The 15,028-nt window shown below is 53.6% G+C and overlaps 3 protein-coding genes across 7 annotated transcripts in view; 1 reads left to right on the top strand and 2 right to left on the bottom strand.

Moving 5' to 3' along the window:
* RELA (RELA proto-oncogene, NF-kB subunit) overlaps positions 1–5,878 on the bottom strand; it is a 44,122-nt gene extending 38,244 nt beyond the window's left edge. Inside the window, exon 1 of the mRNA XM_078057775.1 lies at positions 5,738–5,878. The gene's annotated coding sequence lies outside the window, so the exon portion shown is untranslated. The remainder of the gene's footprint in view (positions 1–5,737) is intronic.
* A 28-nt stretch (positions 5,879–5,906) lies between these two features.
* KAT5 (lysine acetyltransferase 5) lies at positions 5,907–13,610 on the top strand. 5 transcript variants are annotated; one of them, XM_036077623.2, is made up of 14 exons: positions 5,907–6,057; positions 6,157–6,223; positions 6,549–6,617; positions 6,709–6,845; positions 7,130–7,285; positions 7,375–7,449; positions 7,555–7,629; positions 8,321–8,569; positions 8,648–8,737; positions 10,332–10,472; positions 10,551–10,644; positions 12,595–12,754; positions 12,879–12,960; positions 13,054–13,610. In XM_036077623.2, exons 1-14 carry the CDS (start codon positions 6,046–6,048, stop codon positions 13,186–13,188), a joined length of 1,542 nt encoding a protein of 513 aa, XP_035933516.1. In that variant the 5' UTR covers positions 5,907–6,045; the 3' UTR covers positions 13,189–13,610. The 5 variants fall into 5 exon arrangements, with proteins under 5 accessions (XP_035933516.1, XP_035933515.1, XP_035933518.1 ...); XM_036077622.2 differs by having other exon boundaries at positions 7,103–7,285; XM_036077625.2 differs by lacking the exon at positions 7,130–7,285.
* Positions 13,611–13,683: 73 nt separating this feature from the next.
* On the bottom strand, positions 13,684–15,028 carry RNASEH2C (ribonuclease H2 subunit C). The gene is made up of 4 exons (XM_036077627.2): positions 14,707–15,028; positions 14,325–14,518; positions 14,127–14,246; positions 13,684–13,824 (listed from the first exon to the last, which is right to left on the bottom strand). Exons 1-4 carry the CDS (start codon positions 14,876–14,878, stop codon positions 13,798–13,800), a joined length of 513 nt encoding a protein of 170 aa, XP_035933520.1. The 5' UTR covers positions 14,879–15,028; the 3' UTR covers positions 13,684–13,797.

The following is a 15,028-nucleotide window of genomic DNA, read 5'->3' as shown; positions in this document are numbered from 1 at the left end:
AGACCTGAGCCTTCAGCCTAGGATCCTGTGCCAAGCAGCCTTTATCGCCACTTTGAGTTCAGCGAGCATTTCAGTGGACTGGGATCTTATGAGGCGTAACTGCAGTGCGCGCTTTTGGAAAACACAAGTCCATGTTCGTTGCCTCTGAAGAGAGGAGTTCTTGGCATAAGGATCCTCCTCCTGCAGGATCTGAGACCCCCAGAGATTTGGGGCCGGGGTGGAGAACCACAAGCCCCCAACAGGATTGAGGCCCCTGTCTTTGGGTCCCTGCCAGCCACGGCCTTCTCTACCACGCTTTTGGCCACACCTCAGTCTGCAGGCACCTTCAGTCCCTGCCCCATGGTAGTACGAGCAGTTGTACTCAGGCTGCTACTTGTGCGTCGTGTCCCCAACAACCTTTATTCCCTCAGTCATCTTTTAAAAAAAAAAAAAAATATATATATATATATATATATATATATATATATATATATATATAGGTTTTATTTATTTATTTGACAGAGAGAGAGAGAGAGAGAGAGAGCAGGAACACAAGCAGGGGGAGTGGGAGAGGGAGAAGCAGGCTTCCCGCTGAACAGGGAGCCCAACATAGGGCTCCATCCCAGGACCCTGGGATCATGACCTGAGCCAAAGGCAGACCCTTAACCTACAACCACCCTGACGCCTCTCATTTTTTTCTTTAAGATTCCACGTATAAGTGAGATCATATTATATTTGTCTTTTTTTTTTTTTAAAGATTTTATTTATTTATTTGACAAAGAGAGACACAGCGAGAGCAGGAACACAAGCAGGGGGAGTGGGAGAGGGAGAAGCAGGCTTCCCGCTGAGTAGTGAGCCTGATGCGGGGCTCGATCCCAGGACCCTGGGATCATGACCTGAGCCGAAGGCAGACGCTTAACGACTGAGCCACCCAGGCACCCCTTAAATATATTTTTTTAATATTTTATTTATTTGAAAGAGAGAGAGAGTGAGAGAGAGCACAAGATGGGGGAAGGTCAGAGGGAGAAGTAGACTCTCTGCTTGGCAGGGAGCCCGATGCGGGACTCGACCCCAGGACTCCAGGTTCATGACCTGAGCCAAAAGCAGTCGCCCAACCAACTGAGCCACCCAGGCGCCCCCTTAGTCATCTTTTAAAACTTCAATCAGATACCTTATTTTTCTTGTTTCAAATTCTTCAATGGCTTCCCATGGCACTTAAAGCCAAACCTGATTTCCTCACACATGTACCATAAAAGGCTCCGTGACTGGGCCCCGCCAGCTCTCTGACTCCTAGATCACCATCCCCCCTATTCACGCGGGCTTCTCTTTCCTGGAGAACACTGAACTTGACCTCCTTACTCGCCATTCCTGCTGCTTGAAACAAGCCTCCTCCGGATCTTCTACGGCTGTCCTTCCTCGTTTTTACAATTTTAATTCCAGTATAGTTAACCTACAGTGTGAGATTAGCGTCAGGTGTACAATATAGTGATTCAGCAACTCTGTACGTGACTCAGTGTTCATTGTGATAAGTGTGCTCTTCATCCCCCCCCCACCTATTTCACCCCTCCCCTCTGGTAACCACCAGTTTATTCTCTGTATTTAAGAGTCGGTGTTTTTGTCGGTCTCCTTTTCTCTTTGTTCATTTGTTTTCTTTCTTAAATTCCACATCTGAGTGCAATCGTATGGTATTTGTCTTTCTCTGACTGATTTCGCTTAGCATTATACTCCCTAGCTCCATCCACGTTGTGGCAAATGGCAAGATTTCATTCTTTCTCTGGCTGAGTCATATTCCATTGTGTGTTTGTACCCTGTCTTCTTTATCCACTCATCTGTCTCCTCATTCAGGTCTCAGGTCACAAGTCATCTCCTGCAGGGGCCATCCTGGCTGCCTCAACAGCCCTTCTATCCTCTCCTGGCCGCAGCTGCTGTGCTGCTTGGATGGATGGACCCTGGTTTGTCTAAACCAGTGGAATTCCATCCCCCTGGCCAGAGGCATTGGCTGAGGCAGAGACACATGCCCTAAGATGGTTCACATTAAGGGAAGCCTAGGACTTTCCTTCCATAGCTGGGTAAGACATTTTTCTCCTTGGACATGGCCTTGGACACAGGTAGGCCCTAGAGCTGGGGCAGCTGTCCTTCGATCATGAGAGGAGCCCACCTTAATGTTGGAGGAAGGTAACCGTGAGGAGGCTGGAGTGGAAAGACAGAAGCTTCGTTGTTGAGGACACTGACAGTGAAGCCATCCTCAAGCCCTGCATGCCTTTGGGCCACATGGACCAAGACATTCCCTCACTGAACCAATTGGAAGCAGGGCACGGTGACACTCTGGGTGGTAGAAATCCTAACTGAAAGCCCTTAGAGAGGCCCACACTGACTGGGCCTCACTCTTGGCCAGATCACACTGTTTTATCATCGACACTTACCAATCTCCACGGGGATTATTTTTGCTTTGTTTTGTGAACTGCTCTCGTCCATCCCCCTCGAATAGGGATCTCCTCTGTTTTCACTCAAGTTGCTCTGGAACAGCGCGGCACACAGTTGGTGCTCAATTAATGTTTTTGAATGCCTCATGCCCTGTTCACGAGCTGTTTCTTTTCTCCTTTTTTACTCTCTTTGTTGCTGCTGTCCTCACTTCCTGGAATAACCCCAAGTCCTTTCTCTGGCCAACACTTACTCATCCTCTAAGCTGTAGGCCATATATCAGATGCTCTGGGATCCCTCCGTGGATCTGCCTCCTTTGGGCCCTAGCTTTCCTCCCATCTCACAAGACTAGTCACTCTCTGCAGTAAATATCAGTTCACATCTCTGGCTCCTGGGGAGACCATGTGCTTAATCCATTTGACAGTTTTTAACTGAATGCCTACTATGAGTCAGGCACTATTCTAGAAGGTGGGAAAACAGCACTGGACAAAACAATATAAATACTGTGTTCATGGATCTTACATTCTAGTGAAGGAAAGATAGTTAACAAGTGAGTAAGAAAAACGATTCGACAGCTGGTGATCAAGGCTGTGTAGGGCAATGAGCAAAGGAGGAGGGTGATGAGGTGGGTAGGGGATGGCAGGCTTAACTGGGGAGGTCAGAGGTGGCCTCACTGAGAAGGTGACCTTTGAGCAAAGGCTTGCATGAGGTGAGAGACTGAGCCAGGTGGATAAATGGGGAGAAAATGTTGCAGGTAGGAAACAGCAAAGGACCAGAGAAAGGAACTTCCTGCTATGTCCTGGAAACATGGGGAGGCCATTGTGGCTAGAACATAGTGAGGGGACAGCAGAAGAAGAAGCAGAGTGGTAACGGGATTGGATTTATACAGGGATTTTGAGTTTTATTCTGAGTGACAAACCACTGGTGGATTTTGATCATCAGGTGACATGGTGTGAATTTATATATATATATATTATTTATATAAATAAATAAATAATTTATTTATTTATTAGAGAGAGCATGTGTGCATATGCACAAGTGGGAAGAGGGGCAGAGGCAGAGGGAAAAGCAGATTCCCTGACTAGGGGCTAGATCCCAGGACCCTGAGATCATGACCTGAGTCAGATGCTTAACTGACTGAGCCAGCCAGGCACCTGGGTGTGAATTAATATTTTGGAATGATCCCTCTTGTTCCTGTGGATGAGGCTATTGCAATAGTTCTGGGAGAAGATGGTGGTAGCTTGCATCAGAGTGGTAGTGGTGAAGGCAGACAGAAATGATAGAGCCTAGAGTGTCTGCTGACTGGCTGAGTGTGAGAGGAAAATTAGATGACTTCAAGGTTTTTGGTCTGAGAAACTGGATGGATAAAGCATCACTGACAGGGACAAGAAAGATAGTGGGAGGAGACAGTTGGGAAGGAAGACCAGGAGTTTGGTTTTGGACATGATCTCTAGACAACCAGGTAGAGATGCTGAACGGGCAGTGAGGGCTGAGTTGCGGGGAGAGATCTAAGCTGAAGATATGAATTTGAGAAACCTCAGCACATGAATGGTATTTAAAGCCATGAGCCTGCAGGGGATCATGAAGGGAGAGTGTAGAAACAGACATGAAATCCAGGGCTGAACCTGGGGCCCGTGAACATTTAGCGGTCATGGAGAGGAAGAGGAACCAGCAAAGGAGATAAGGAGCAGCCACGGAAGTTGGATGAGAACCAGGAGGGTCTGGTATCCTGGAAACAAGGACAAGAGTGTTTCAAGGACGAGACAATGACCAACCATGCCAAATGCCACTGCCAAGAGGATTAAGAAGCAGCCATGGGATTAACATGGGTTGCTTGTGACTCTGACAAGGCAGCAGGGACTGAACTAGTGCTAACTGTGATACACAGCAGGCCCTGGATAAACATTTATTTATTTATTGACTGTTATCAGCAAACGGCCAATTTTGACAGTCTTCCGATTTGTCCTGTTCTGGTTTTACCTCCTTCAATCCAAGGACAGTGCCAGCAGGGTGATCTTTCCAAAAGGCAGATAAAATCATTACCCCATTTATATCTTCTGTGCAAATCATGCTGGGATGAATATCTAGAAAGTTGTACATATAAAGAAGAATGCTTGTAGCACTGTTTGTAATAGGGGAAAATCAGAAATAACTTGGAATATTCAACAACAATTGGTTATGGCAGCTAAGATGCATCTAAACAACAAAACACAATGTAGCCATTGAAGTAGTGCTATAGAGTATTCAGTGACAAGGGTTCAATTTATGTTGCTAAGAAAATGAACTGGGAACAGCACAATATACACAATCAAGAACCTACTTTTGAATTGAACAGACAACACAATAGTCTATAAAGCAGAGGTCGGCAAACATTTTCTGTAAGGGGCCAGACAGTAAATATTTTAGGTTTTGTGGACCATACCCCAGCACAATTATTCAGTCTTAATGTAAAGGCCTCATAGATAAAACATAAATGAGGAGTAGTCGAACCTCATAATTTTCATGTATCACAAAATATTCTTCTTTTGATGTTTTTCCAGCCATTAACAAATATAAAAACCATCCCATTTGCTGTAGGAAAACGAGCAGAGGGTTGGATTTGGCCCACAGGCCAGTTTGCCCACCCCCGTTCTACAAGACAATCAACCAAAATGTTCACTCTAGACATTTTCTTCTGATGATCTGAGATCATACTTTTCTCCCCTTTATCGTGGTCTGTCTTGGGGGGACAGTTTCCTCCCAGATATGTGCTTGGCTCATTCCTTCACCCCTCTAAAGCTGTGCTCAAGTAATAGACTTACAGCCAGGCTTGCCCTGAGTACTCTAAAACTGCAACCTCCCTACCCATCTCCTTTGGCTTGCACTTAGTGTTCTCATAATACGTATCACTTTTTTATATACTAAATAATTTAATTTTAAATACACTTGTTATCTATACCTCTCTCTTTCCTCCCAACCCACAAGGCTGTAAGCTCCATGAGGTCAGGCTCCTTTACCATATTCACTAGTGTATTACAGGCTCCTAGAATAATGCCTGGCACATGCTAGAGGATCACTAAATGTCTGCTGAATGCATGTATGAATATTATTTTTTGAGAAATCTAATATACAAAACAAGCCGAAACATCTGCATCCCCAACCCCAAGGAAGGAAGTCTACAAACCCGCCAGGCACAACGTCGGTTCGCAGTCCCGCCCACTTCTCCAGCCTCCCAGTCCCCGCCAGTACCCCCCCCCCCCCACCGCGCCCCCGGCGCCAAGCACGCGCAGTTCCTCCTGGCGACACCTCCTGCTCCCACTAGGAGACGCCCGACCCCGGCCGTCCTCGAAGCACAAACCTGGTCCCACGTGACCCGCGCCGTAGCCACGTGACCGGCGTCGCACCCGGTGGGCGTCACGTGACGGACTCCGCTTTCCTCCAATCGTTGTGCGCCTTTCGGGGATTCCGCCCAGGACTCGGACCGAAACTTAAAACACCCCACTCTCCCGCCAGCCAAGAGGCACGGTTGCCTGCTTCCAGCTGGGCAGCGGTGTCTCTCAAAAGTCTTCTTCTAGAGCGGCTTCAGGAGGCGCGGGCCTACAGCGCGTTCAGTCCCGGAAGTGACGTCTCCCAGAGGGGCCGGAAGTGGCAGTGGAGGGAGGGAAGATGGCGGAGGTGGTGAGTCCGGTGCCCGGGGCGGGGCGGAGGGAGCCAGGGGAGGTGGGTAGAACCCGAGGCCCCCCAGTAGCCGACCCTGGCGCCGCGCTGTCTCCCCAGGGGGAGATAATCGAGGGCTGCCGCCTGCCCGTGCTTCGGCGGAACCAGGACAACGAAGATGAGTGGCGTGAGTGACGTCGGGGGGCGGGGCTAAGGAACCTGAGGGCGAGGGGCGGGAGGGAGCCAACCGAACCCTCGGGAGGGGGTGGGGCCTCTATAATCCTGGGGCGGGCGGGGCGCAGATACCCCCCGAGGGGCGTGGCTTTCTGCCGCACCGAAGAACAGGGCGGGGCTTGGAGAGGGGGCGGCACTTGGTGACTAAAGGGGGTTTGGGAGAAAGCTTCCAAGTGCTGGGGCTTAGCGATCCGGCCTGGGGGTGGAGATCAGGTCTCAGGAGGGTGGATTCTCATCGCCTGGCTCGACTAAAGCTCCTGCCTGTGTTGTTCCCACAGCCTTGGCCGAGATCCTGAGCGTGAAGGACATCAGTGGCCGCAAGCTTTTCTACGTCCATTACATTGACTGTGAGTCCTGGGCTGGGGTGAGGTAGGGCTGCAGGGTGGGGTTGGGAGACAGCCTCTGGCATTCCTTCCTGAGCCATCCCCACTGCTGCAGTCAACAAACGCCTGGATGAATGGGTGACCCACGAGCGGCTGGACCTAAAGAAGATTCAGTTCCCCAAGAAAGAGGCCAAGACCCCCACCAAGAACGGACTTCCTGGGTCTCGCCCCGGCTCTCCAGAGAGAGAGGTGGTGAGTAGGTCCCCTGTTTCACCTTTTCTCTCCTGCCTCCTACTTTTCTCATCTCTTGGCCTCAGGGGCTTTTGGATGGGTAGAAGGCTGCACCCTTCCACTCTGGCTTCAGCTTGCAAAGGATGGGGGCCAAATTGTAGCTTCCAGAATCCAGTAGCTATTCCTATGTCCTTGAGAGGGCAGAGGGTGGGGCTTGATTACTCCATGTTGAGGGGCCCCTACTCCCCTTTCCCATACCACCACCATCCCCACCCCAGAGGAAGACCCTGGACCTATCTCTACAGCCGGCCTCCGCCCAGGCCAGCGGGAAGACCTTGCCAATCCCGGTCCAGATCACACTCCGCTTCAACCTGCCCAAGGAGCGGGAGGCCATTCCCGGTGGCGAGCCTGACCAGCCGCTCTCCTCCAGCTCCTGCCTGCAGCCCAACCACCGCTCAACGGTACCCTCAGCAATTCCAGGGACCTTGCTTTCCTCTGAGGTCCCACCTTCCCTACCTTCTGACCCACCTTTCTTGGTTTCTCTCTGCAGAAACGGAAGGTGGAGGTGGTTTCACCAGCAACTCCAGTGCCCAGCGAGACAGCCCCAGCCTCAGTTTTTCCCCAGGTGAGTCCCCCAAACCCTTTTCTTCTTCCTTTTGTTTTCCCTCTGGCAGCCGCTTTCAGGCTCCTCTCACCACCCTCCCTTCCGTTCTCACCACTTTACTTGCAGAATGGATCAGCCCGTAGGGCAGTGGCAGCTCAGCCAGGACGGAAGCGAAAATCAAATTGCTTGGGCACTGACGAGGTACGTCTGGGGAAGAGGGAAGCTGGGTGAAAAGGGGAGGGAACATAGGCAGGATGGAGAGTTCAGTGATTGGTTTAAAAATAAGAAGGGGTACCTGGCTGGCTCAGTCGGAAGAGCGTGCCACTCTCAATCTCGGGGTTGTGAGTTCAAGCCCTACCTTGGGTGTAGAGATTAAAAATTAAACTAGGGAAGCCTGGGTGGCTCAGTCGGTTAAGCATCTGCCTTCGTCTCAGGGCATGATCCCAGGGTCCTGGGATCAAGTCTTATGTCGGGCTCCTTGCTCAGCAGGGAGCTTGCTTCTCCCTCTGCCTGCTTTGCCTGCAGCTCTCCCTGCTTTGCTCTTTCTCTCTCTGATGAATAAGTAAATTAAATCTTTAATAAATAAATTAAAAAAAAAGTAATCGGTGGTAGGCAGTGATGGTTGTTGGAAGGATTAGGAGTCAGGTAGAGCTGGTTCAGGTCAGTCATTGGGTGATCTTTTTCAAACTGTAATTGAGAACTTTCCTAGTTTCCTTTTCTTTATTTGTAAAACAGGGGATATAATACAGTACCAGGCCCCCCCCCGCCTACCCCCAACATAGGGTGGTTGTTAGGGTCGAACAAGGAAAGCTATGGAAGGGTTATGCGAGCTGTCAGGTGTCCTGCTTGAGCTGTCTCCTGTAACCTGGTGTTTTCCACTGGCCCCGGACAGGACTCCCAGGACAGCTCAGATGGAATACCGTCAGCGCCACGCATGACTGGCAGTTTGGTGTCTGACCGGAGCCACGACGACATTGTCACCCGGATGAAGAACATTGAGTGCATCGAGCTGGGCCGGCACCGCCTGAAGCCGTGGTACTTCTCTCCGTACCCACAGGAGCTCACCACATTGCCCGTCCTCTACCTCTGTGAGTTCTGCCTCAAATACGGCCGGAGCCTCAAGTGTCTGCAGCGTCACTTGGTATGAGGGGCCCTGGGGGGTTGCTTTCCTACCACCCCCCCACCCTGCCCCTGCCTCTGATCCTCCTCTCTTCCTCAGACCAAGTGTGACCTGCGACATCCTCCGGGCAACGAGATTTACCGCAAGGGCACCATCTCTTTCTTTGAGATTGACGGCCGTAAGAACAAGGTCTGTGGCTGAGGGGCAGTGGGGAGTCATTGGCACTGGTGGTCTGGGGGAAATTAAATGAACAGCTCTTCCCTGTTCAGGAAAACACTGAGCAGTCTGGCCAGCAGATTAGTTCATCCCATTTTTGTTGAGTTCGTGCTGTAAGGCAGGTAATGGGAGGTATAACGATGATCAGTAATTAGACAAAATCTCTGAGTTCACAGTCCACAGAAAAAACAGATTTGCCAGCATCCACTCAGATCCCAGGGGTAAGTGTCATGAAACAAAGGGTGGGTTATGAGGACCCGGAGATGGCCCACAAAGCTTCCCAGAGGAGGGGATCTTTGATCCTTGACACGAAGGATAAGGTAGGTAAGGGGATCCCAAGCAGTGGGGTTCTGAAGGGCAGGCATGGATGTCCAGATGGTGTGAAAGGTAAAGATCATTGTGGCTTAAAGGCAGAGAGGATGAGCTGAGGCGGTTCCAAGAGACGGGAGCTCAGGTGGTGAGAAGAAGGTCAGTTGGGGGAAGAGCAGGGGTCACTGCAGGTTTTGGGCTTCACACCTGCCTTAGTCTGTGGCTGCAGGGAGGAAGGAGGAAGTAATGTGGATGCATTCAGCTAAGACTGTGAGACCGCCCCTGGGGCATGGAGGGCAGTGAGGGAGAGGGAGGCATCCTGAACCGAGGGGAGCGCTCTGGCTGGGTGCTGAGGAAGCTCGAGGGAGATGCTGCTTTCACCGCTGTCCTGTTATTAAGTGTGGACTCAGGCATCCGGATGCAGTGCCCCGCAGGCTGCTTAGAAAGCCATGTCTGAGGTGCAGGAGAACATCCGTATAGAGGTAAAGCAGAGCAGCAAGGTTAATCATTTGCTGGAGCGACCCCTGTGGCTGTTACTTTCTCTTCTTTCTTTTTTTTTTTTTTTTTTTAAGATTTTATTTATTTGACAGCGCGCATGCACAAACGGGGAGCAGCACGCAGAGGGAGAGGGAGAAGCAGGCCCCTTGCTGAGCCAGGAGCCTGACGCAGGGCCCAATCCCAGGACCCCAGGATCATGACCTGAGCCGAAGGCAGATGCTTAACCAACTGAGCCACCCAGGCGCCCCTAAGGCTGTTACTTTCAATTTCAGAATACCTTATCTCCGTTGTAGGACAGGAAATCAGTCTCCAGTAGGTGTGACTGTCGGCGGGAGAGCGTTGTGGTTTTTGACAGGCAGGTTCTTAGACTGTCACCAGGGTAGAGCTGCTCTCCTAAGCCTTGGCAGGGTCTGTCTTCCTGGAGACACGCCACAGTGTGTTGGCGGTTGGTGCTACAGCAAAGGGCAGTGGAAGCCCCCCCACCCCCCAGCAGGAGTTAGCTGCAGGTGCGGGGAACAGGGGTAAAGCTGCCCCGGCTCCCCAGCAGGGCAGCTGGGCAGACACTACCCCGGAGCCGGTACCCGGGCTCCGTGACACCGAGAAGTAGCTGCCTGAGCGGCAGGGACAGCCTGACTGAGAGAATGGGGCAGGCCCCAGGGAGGAAGGCTCGTCCCGTATCAGCCTCGGGTAAAGAAACCACAACAACGGCCACGTTTTAAGACAGGGTACCCAGAGTGGTGACAGGCCTTTTCCTTTGCAGAGTTATTCCCAGAACCTGTGTCTCTTGGCCAAGTGTTTCCTCGACCACAAGACGTTGTACTATGACACAGACCCCTTCCTCTTCTATGTCATGACAGAGTATGACTGCAAGGGCTTCCACATCGTGGGCTACTTCTCCAAGGTGAGCACTCACCCGGACCCTCTCTCAGCCCTGCCCCGAGCCGTGTCCCCTCCTCACTCACCCACTCCCGTTTTGCAGGAAAAGGAATCCACAGAAGACTACAACGTGGCCTGCATCCTGACGCTGCCTCCCTACCAGCGCCGGGGCTATGGCAAGCTGCTGATCGAGTTCAGTGAGTATCTGCGCGCTAGGCCGGGGGCTGGGGGCTGGGGCCGGGCACCTGCTGGCCCAGGCCCGGGGCCCGTGCTGCCATCGCGCCTCCCCCATAGCATTCTGGGTTGCTGTGATTGTCAGCCCTGCCACCAGGTGAGCTGGCCAGAAAGAAAGCTGGGACTCTCCCAAGGTTTTCTCCCTGCTCAGGGTGACCGCCCTGCTCGTCTGGGCTAGGTTTTCAGCCCCTCACTCTTCCTTGGCTAAAGTTCTAAGCACCACCCAACTTTTCCCAATCTGACTCCTATGCTCCCCCCGAGAGCCCTGGGCAGAAGCCAGGTGAGCCCCTGTTGCTCATCTGTCTGGTTCTGGGCCATCATACAAATTCCTGAGTGAGGACCAGTGCTTTATTTCCCTAGTTGTGGCCTGAGCCTTGCACACAGTGGATGTTCAAAATGCTGTTAACTCAGCAAAAGCAAGAAGCACTGACTCATATGACTTTAGCTTCTGCTCCTTGGATTCGGGCAGGTCCATCTCATGAAGCCCACGAGCGACTCTGCCCCTGCATACATGAACTCTTCTGTGTCCCCCAACTGCAAGGCCCCCTTCTGCTTCCCAGCAGCTTACCCCACTCCATTCAGCTCACCACTTAACAGAACCCTTGGGATAATCAAGCTCTGACCTGAGAGATAGGAGGGAGCCTGAGCTGTTGGGTGAAGACATAGAGGCTTGACTTGATCCAGGTCATGGTCCATTTGAGGAACTTTATTAATAGAATCCTTAGGAAGCCCCCAGCTTGGTAGAACGGGCAGATACTTAAAGAAAATGAATCTAAGTCTGGAAGCTCAGACCTCAGTGGAGACAGGACGTGGGCAAGGTCACCAGTGTGATGTGCTCAGTCCTGCCCCGCAGGAGTGGACAGGTGCCCCAGAAGAAGTGCCCATTGCGGGCAGTCCTTGAGGGCAGGTAGATCCTCGCCAGGGAGGGGCCGGGAGCTCCCTGCTGAGGCGAGTGTGGCCTCCAGCTGATCTGTCAGGACTCCACATGCACTGGCAGGCCCAGCGAAGCTGAGTGAGAACGCAGCCGTGCCCCCTTCCCCTTCCGTGCTGCCTTTCTCTAAAGCAGCAGCCTCTCTGTCCTGCTCCCAGCCAGGCTGCTTGGTGGAAGTCGCAGGAGATTGGGCCAGGCTGGCTGGTAAAGATGGGGAGGGGCGGGCAGAAAGGTCCGTGACCCAAGATAATTATGACTGAGGGTGAAGAAGGGCTTCTAGAGGTGATGGGAGACACCCCAGGACCCTGAGGGAGAGAATGAAGACTCTGCCAAGAGACACCAAGCTATGTAAGGTTTCACGGGGCCTGAGGGCTCACTGGGAACGGTCTGCCAGCGGCCAGAAGTCAGCAGGGTAGAGGAGAGCAGAGTGAGAGAACCTCTGGAGGCGTCAGTTACCTGTGAGGAATGGCCGCCTTCTGCCCTGGGAAGTGCCTTGGTGCCTCTCTCTTGCTTCCTGTCAACACCTAGTTGGGGCGGCCTGGTCCTGGAGCAGCTGATGCTCCTCGGGTCACAGCTGGGGGGACTGATGTGACCGTAAATCCAAACATTCTCAGGCCTAGACCGCACGTGGGGGTCTCCCTTCCCTCTCAGAGACCCAGGCAGAGGCTGGAAGGATGAAAATCAGAGGCACTTGCCTTTCGTGTCATCTTCTCTGCACTCCCCTGGCTCCCGAGTACTCCTCCAGGTGGATTATAGCTGCTCCCTCAGAACCCTCCACAGCACAGAGATGAAGAATGAATGCTCCATAGTTCTTTTTGGGGAAACAGACGCAGCAGACAAGCCCCATGTGCCAGGTCACAGACTCCCACATGGCGGGGCCGAGATGAGAACCAGGCAGTTTACTTCTCTAACTCATGTTCTGAAACGCTGGTTGCACAAAGGTGTGATCGCTTACCCACCCCTTCCTGCTCCCTTGCTGTAGGCTATGAACTCTCCAAAGTGGAAGGGAAAACGGGGACCCCTGAGAAGCCCCTCTCAGACCTTGGCCTCCTATCCTACCGGAGCTACTGGTCCCAGACCATCCTGGAGATCCTGATGGGGCTGAAGTCAGAGAGCGGGGAGAGGCCACAGATCACCATCAAGTGAGCCTGGCCCTACCTCCTATCCTGGGGGTGCATGGCATGGCCCGTCCTCACTCCTGGGGTTCCTGGGGGCTTGGGGCAGAGATGAAGGCTTCCCGAGGACCTGATCTTTGCCCTCCCACAGCGAGATCAGTGAAATCACTAGCATCAAGAAGGAGGATGTCATTTCCACTCTACAGTACCTCAACCTCATCAACTACTACAAGGTAGGGAGGCAGGCAGGGGAGACAGGTGTGTGTAGGGCTGCAGAGTGCAGGCCCTGCGTGGGCTGACTCCCCCTGGCCCTATCTCCCATCCAGGGCCAGTATATCCTCACACTGTCGGAGGACATCGTGGATGGACATGAAAGAGCTATGCTCAAGCGGCTCCTTCGGATCGACTCCAAGTGTCTGCACTTCACTCCCAAGGACTGGAGCAAGAGGGGGAAGTGGTGACCAGACACTGTCCATGGCAGTGGCAACAAAGCAGAACTGGGGCTGACAGCACATCCCAGCCCTACCGGGGCCCCCAAGAGGCACACCAAGGGAGGTGGGGCTGAGGACAGCTCTATAAGGAGAGGACAGGTCTGGTAGGGCCTGGCTGGTGCCTAGCACCGAGGTGAGCTCAGGGCTCAGGTCAGCTCCAAGGTCAGCTGGCTGCAGGTCTGGCCCTGCTATGAACCAGGGACTCTACGGAGCCAGGCAGCTGTGTACAGTGCGAGGGGGGCGGGGGGGGTGCACTCTGGACAGAGGGCCAGTGGCTGTAAAAATTTCTTTTGTAAAATAGGAGTTGGGGGGCGGGGTGGGTACTGGCTGCAAAGTTCTGGCCTCTCTTGCCCTCACTGCCCCTTGGCAATAAATTGTTTCTATAGGCCAGAGCCATAGAAGTTTCTTGTGGGAGAAGGGGCAGTGCCAACTTAGGGACTCCCAAGGTGTCCACAAACTCACAGGTGCTGTGAAGAGCTTGTTTATTGGGGGGTGATGGAATCCGACAGTGGTTCCAAAATGAAGAGCTGGTTTATTGGGGTGGAGGGAGCGGTGGCTTTCAATGTCAAGTTCCAGTTCTCAGTCCTCAGGCACCTGTGCGTGAATCTGCAACAGGAGTCACTACTGGATTTTTGACATATAGTGACTCGGTGGCCCACATACTCTCGGAGGGACCAAGCTACTCAGAATGTTAGCCCCTTCCAGACAGGTCAGAGGTGGGGAAGCCACACTGCTCCTGACCAGTCTAATCCTCCATTCAGACCCAAGCTCCATCTGCCCCATTGTACTCCCCAGCCCAGAAGCCCCAAATCCACTCGGGCAAGATTCTGGACAACCCAGGGAATAACCGTGAAGTCACAGGGTAATGGATGGGGCCTGGAAAGGTGAAGGCCCGTCCACCTACTCACCGCTGCAGCCAGACTGGGCCAGGTGAGGGCCCCGCGCACTTTGGCATCCGGACCGGGGATGGTCTCCAGGCCCCACAGCGTGAAGCGGCTGAAACTGGCGGTGGCTCTGATAAATTGGTCCTGAGGAAGGGGCCCGGCTCAACATCGGGACACCGCGGCCGCCCGCACCCCCCTCCAGCCCTGACCCCCTGTGCTCACGAAGTCCCGCTCCAGCGCCTCTGGGGGTTCCCCCAGCTCCTGCTGCTCTCGCAGTTTCGACGAACCCTCCGAGAAGTCCTTCCCCAGCAACACCTCTCCCTTCTCTTCCATCACCATCACGTATCCCTCGAGGCCGGGCGGCAGCACCACCTCCTCGCCCCGTAGTCTGCGGCCCCGAAACGACACTTCGAGTCCTGTAGGAGGCGGGCGCAGGGTCTCGGTGAGGGCCTGATTCCGGCCTTGCTGGGCAAGCCCCTTGGAGCCCTCCCCCCACCGCCGGTGGACCACCATCCCCAGGAGCCCTCGCGCCGCTCCTCGGCGAGGAGAGCGCGGCGTGGGCGCGGGGACTGCCGGGAGTCGTAGTCCGGCGCTGAGCACTCACCATCTGGACCCTGGCGGATGGCAGGGGTGAAGAAGCGCTCCACCGGGGCGGGTCCGTTAACCAGGACCTCGCAGGGCAGAAGGTGCAGCGTGGCGTGGGCGGCGTCGCGCAGCGTGCCGGGGCGCAAGTGGATGCGGCACTTCTCGACCGCCGCCTCGTCGCTGCTTTCCATCCTTCGCCGCTTGCTGGCTAAGGCCAAAGCTGGCGCGGAAAACGCGCGGAGCCTGTCGGGAGGCCGGGGACGATCAGCGCAGAGGCTCCTGGGAGGTGTAGTCCTTCCCTGAGGCTCCTCTGAGCCTCTGTGAGCCCCGCCTCTCTGTGT

The sequence above is a fragment of the Halichoerus grypus genome, chromosome 11 (genome assembly GCF_964656455.1).
Source record: "Halichoerus grypus chromosome 11, mHalGry1.hap1.1, whole genome shotgun sequence".
Classification (NCBI taxonomy): Eukaryota; Metazoa; Chordata; class Mammalia; order Carnivora; family Phocidae; genus Halichoerus; species Halichoerus grypus.
This window is presented reverse-complemented; position numbering and strand designations above follow the sequence as displayed.

What these genes read in the sequence shown, in the direction of transcription:
- KAT5 (XM_036077621.2), top strand. Translation starts at nt 6,046, where the DNA reads ATGGCGGAGGTGGTGAGTCCGGTGCCCGGGGCGGGGCGGAGGGAGCCA. An exon ending in TCGTGGGCTACTTCTCCAAG is followed by an intron (nt 10,473 to 10,550) that starts GTGAGCACTCAC and finishes CCCGTTTTGCAG; the next exon opens with GAAAAGGAATCCACAGAAGA. An exon ending in ACCTCATCAACTACTACAAG is followed by an intron (nt 12,961 to 13,053) that starts GTAGGGAGGCAG and finishes TCTCCCATCCAG; the next exon opens with GGCCAGTATATCCTCACACT.
- RNASEH2C (XM_036077627.2), bottom strand. Translation starts at nt 14,878, where the DNA reads ATGGAAAGCAGCGACGAGGCGGCGGTCGAGAAGTGCCGCATCCACTTG. An exon ending in CATCCGCCAGGGTCCAGATG is followed by an intron (nt 14,519 to 14,706) that starts GTGAGTGCTCAG and finishes CGCCTCCTACAG; the next exon opens with GACTCGAAGTGTCGTTTCGG. An exon ending in AGGCGCTGGAGCGGGACTTC is followed by an intron (nt 14,247 to 14,324) that starts GTGAGCACAGGG and finishes CCCCTTCCTCAG; the next exon opens with GACCAATTTATCAGAGCCAC.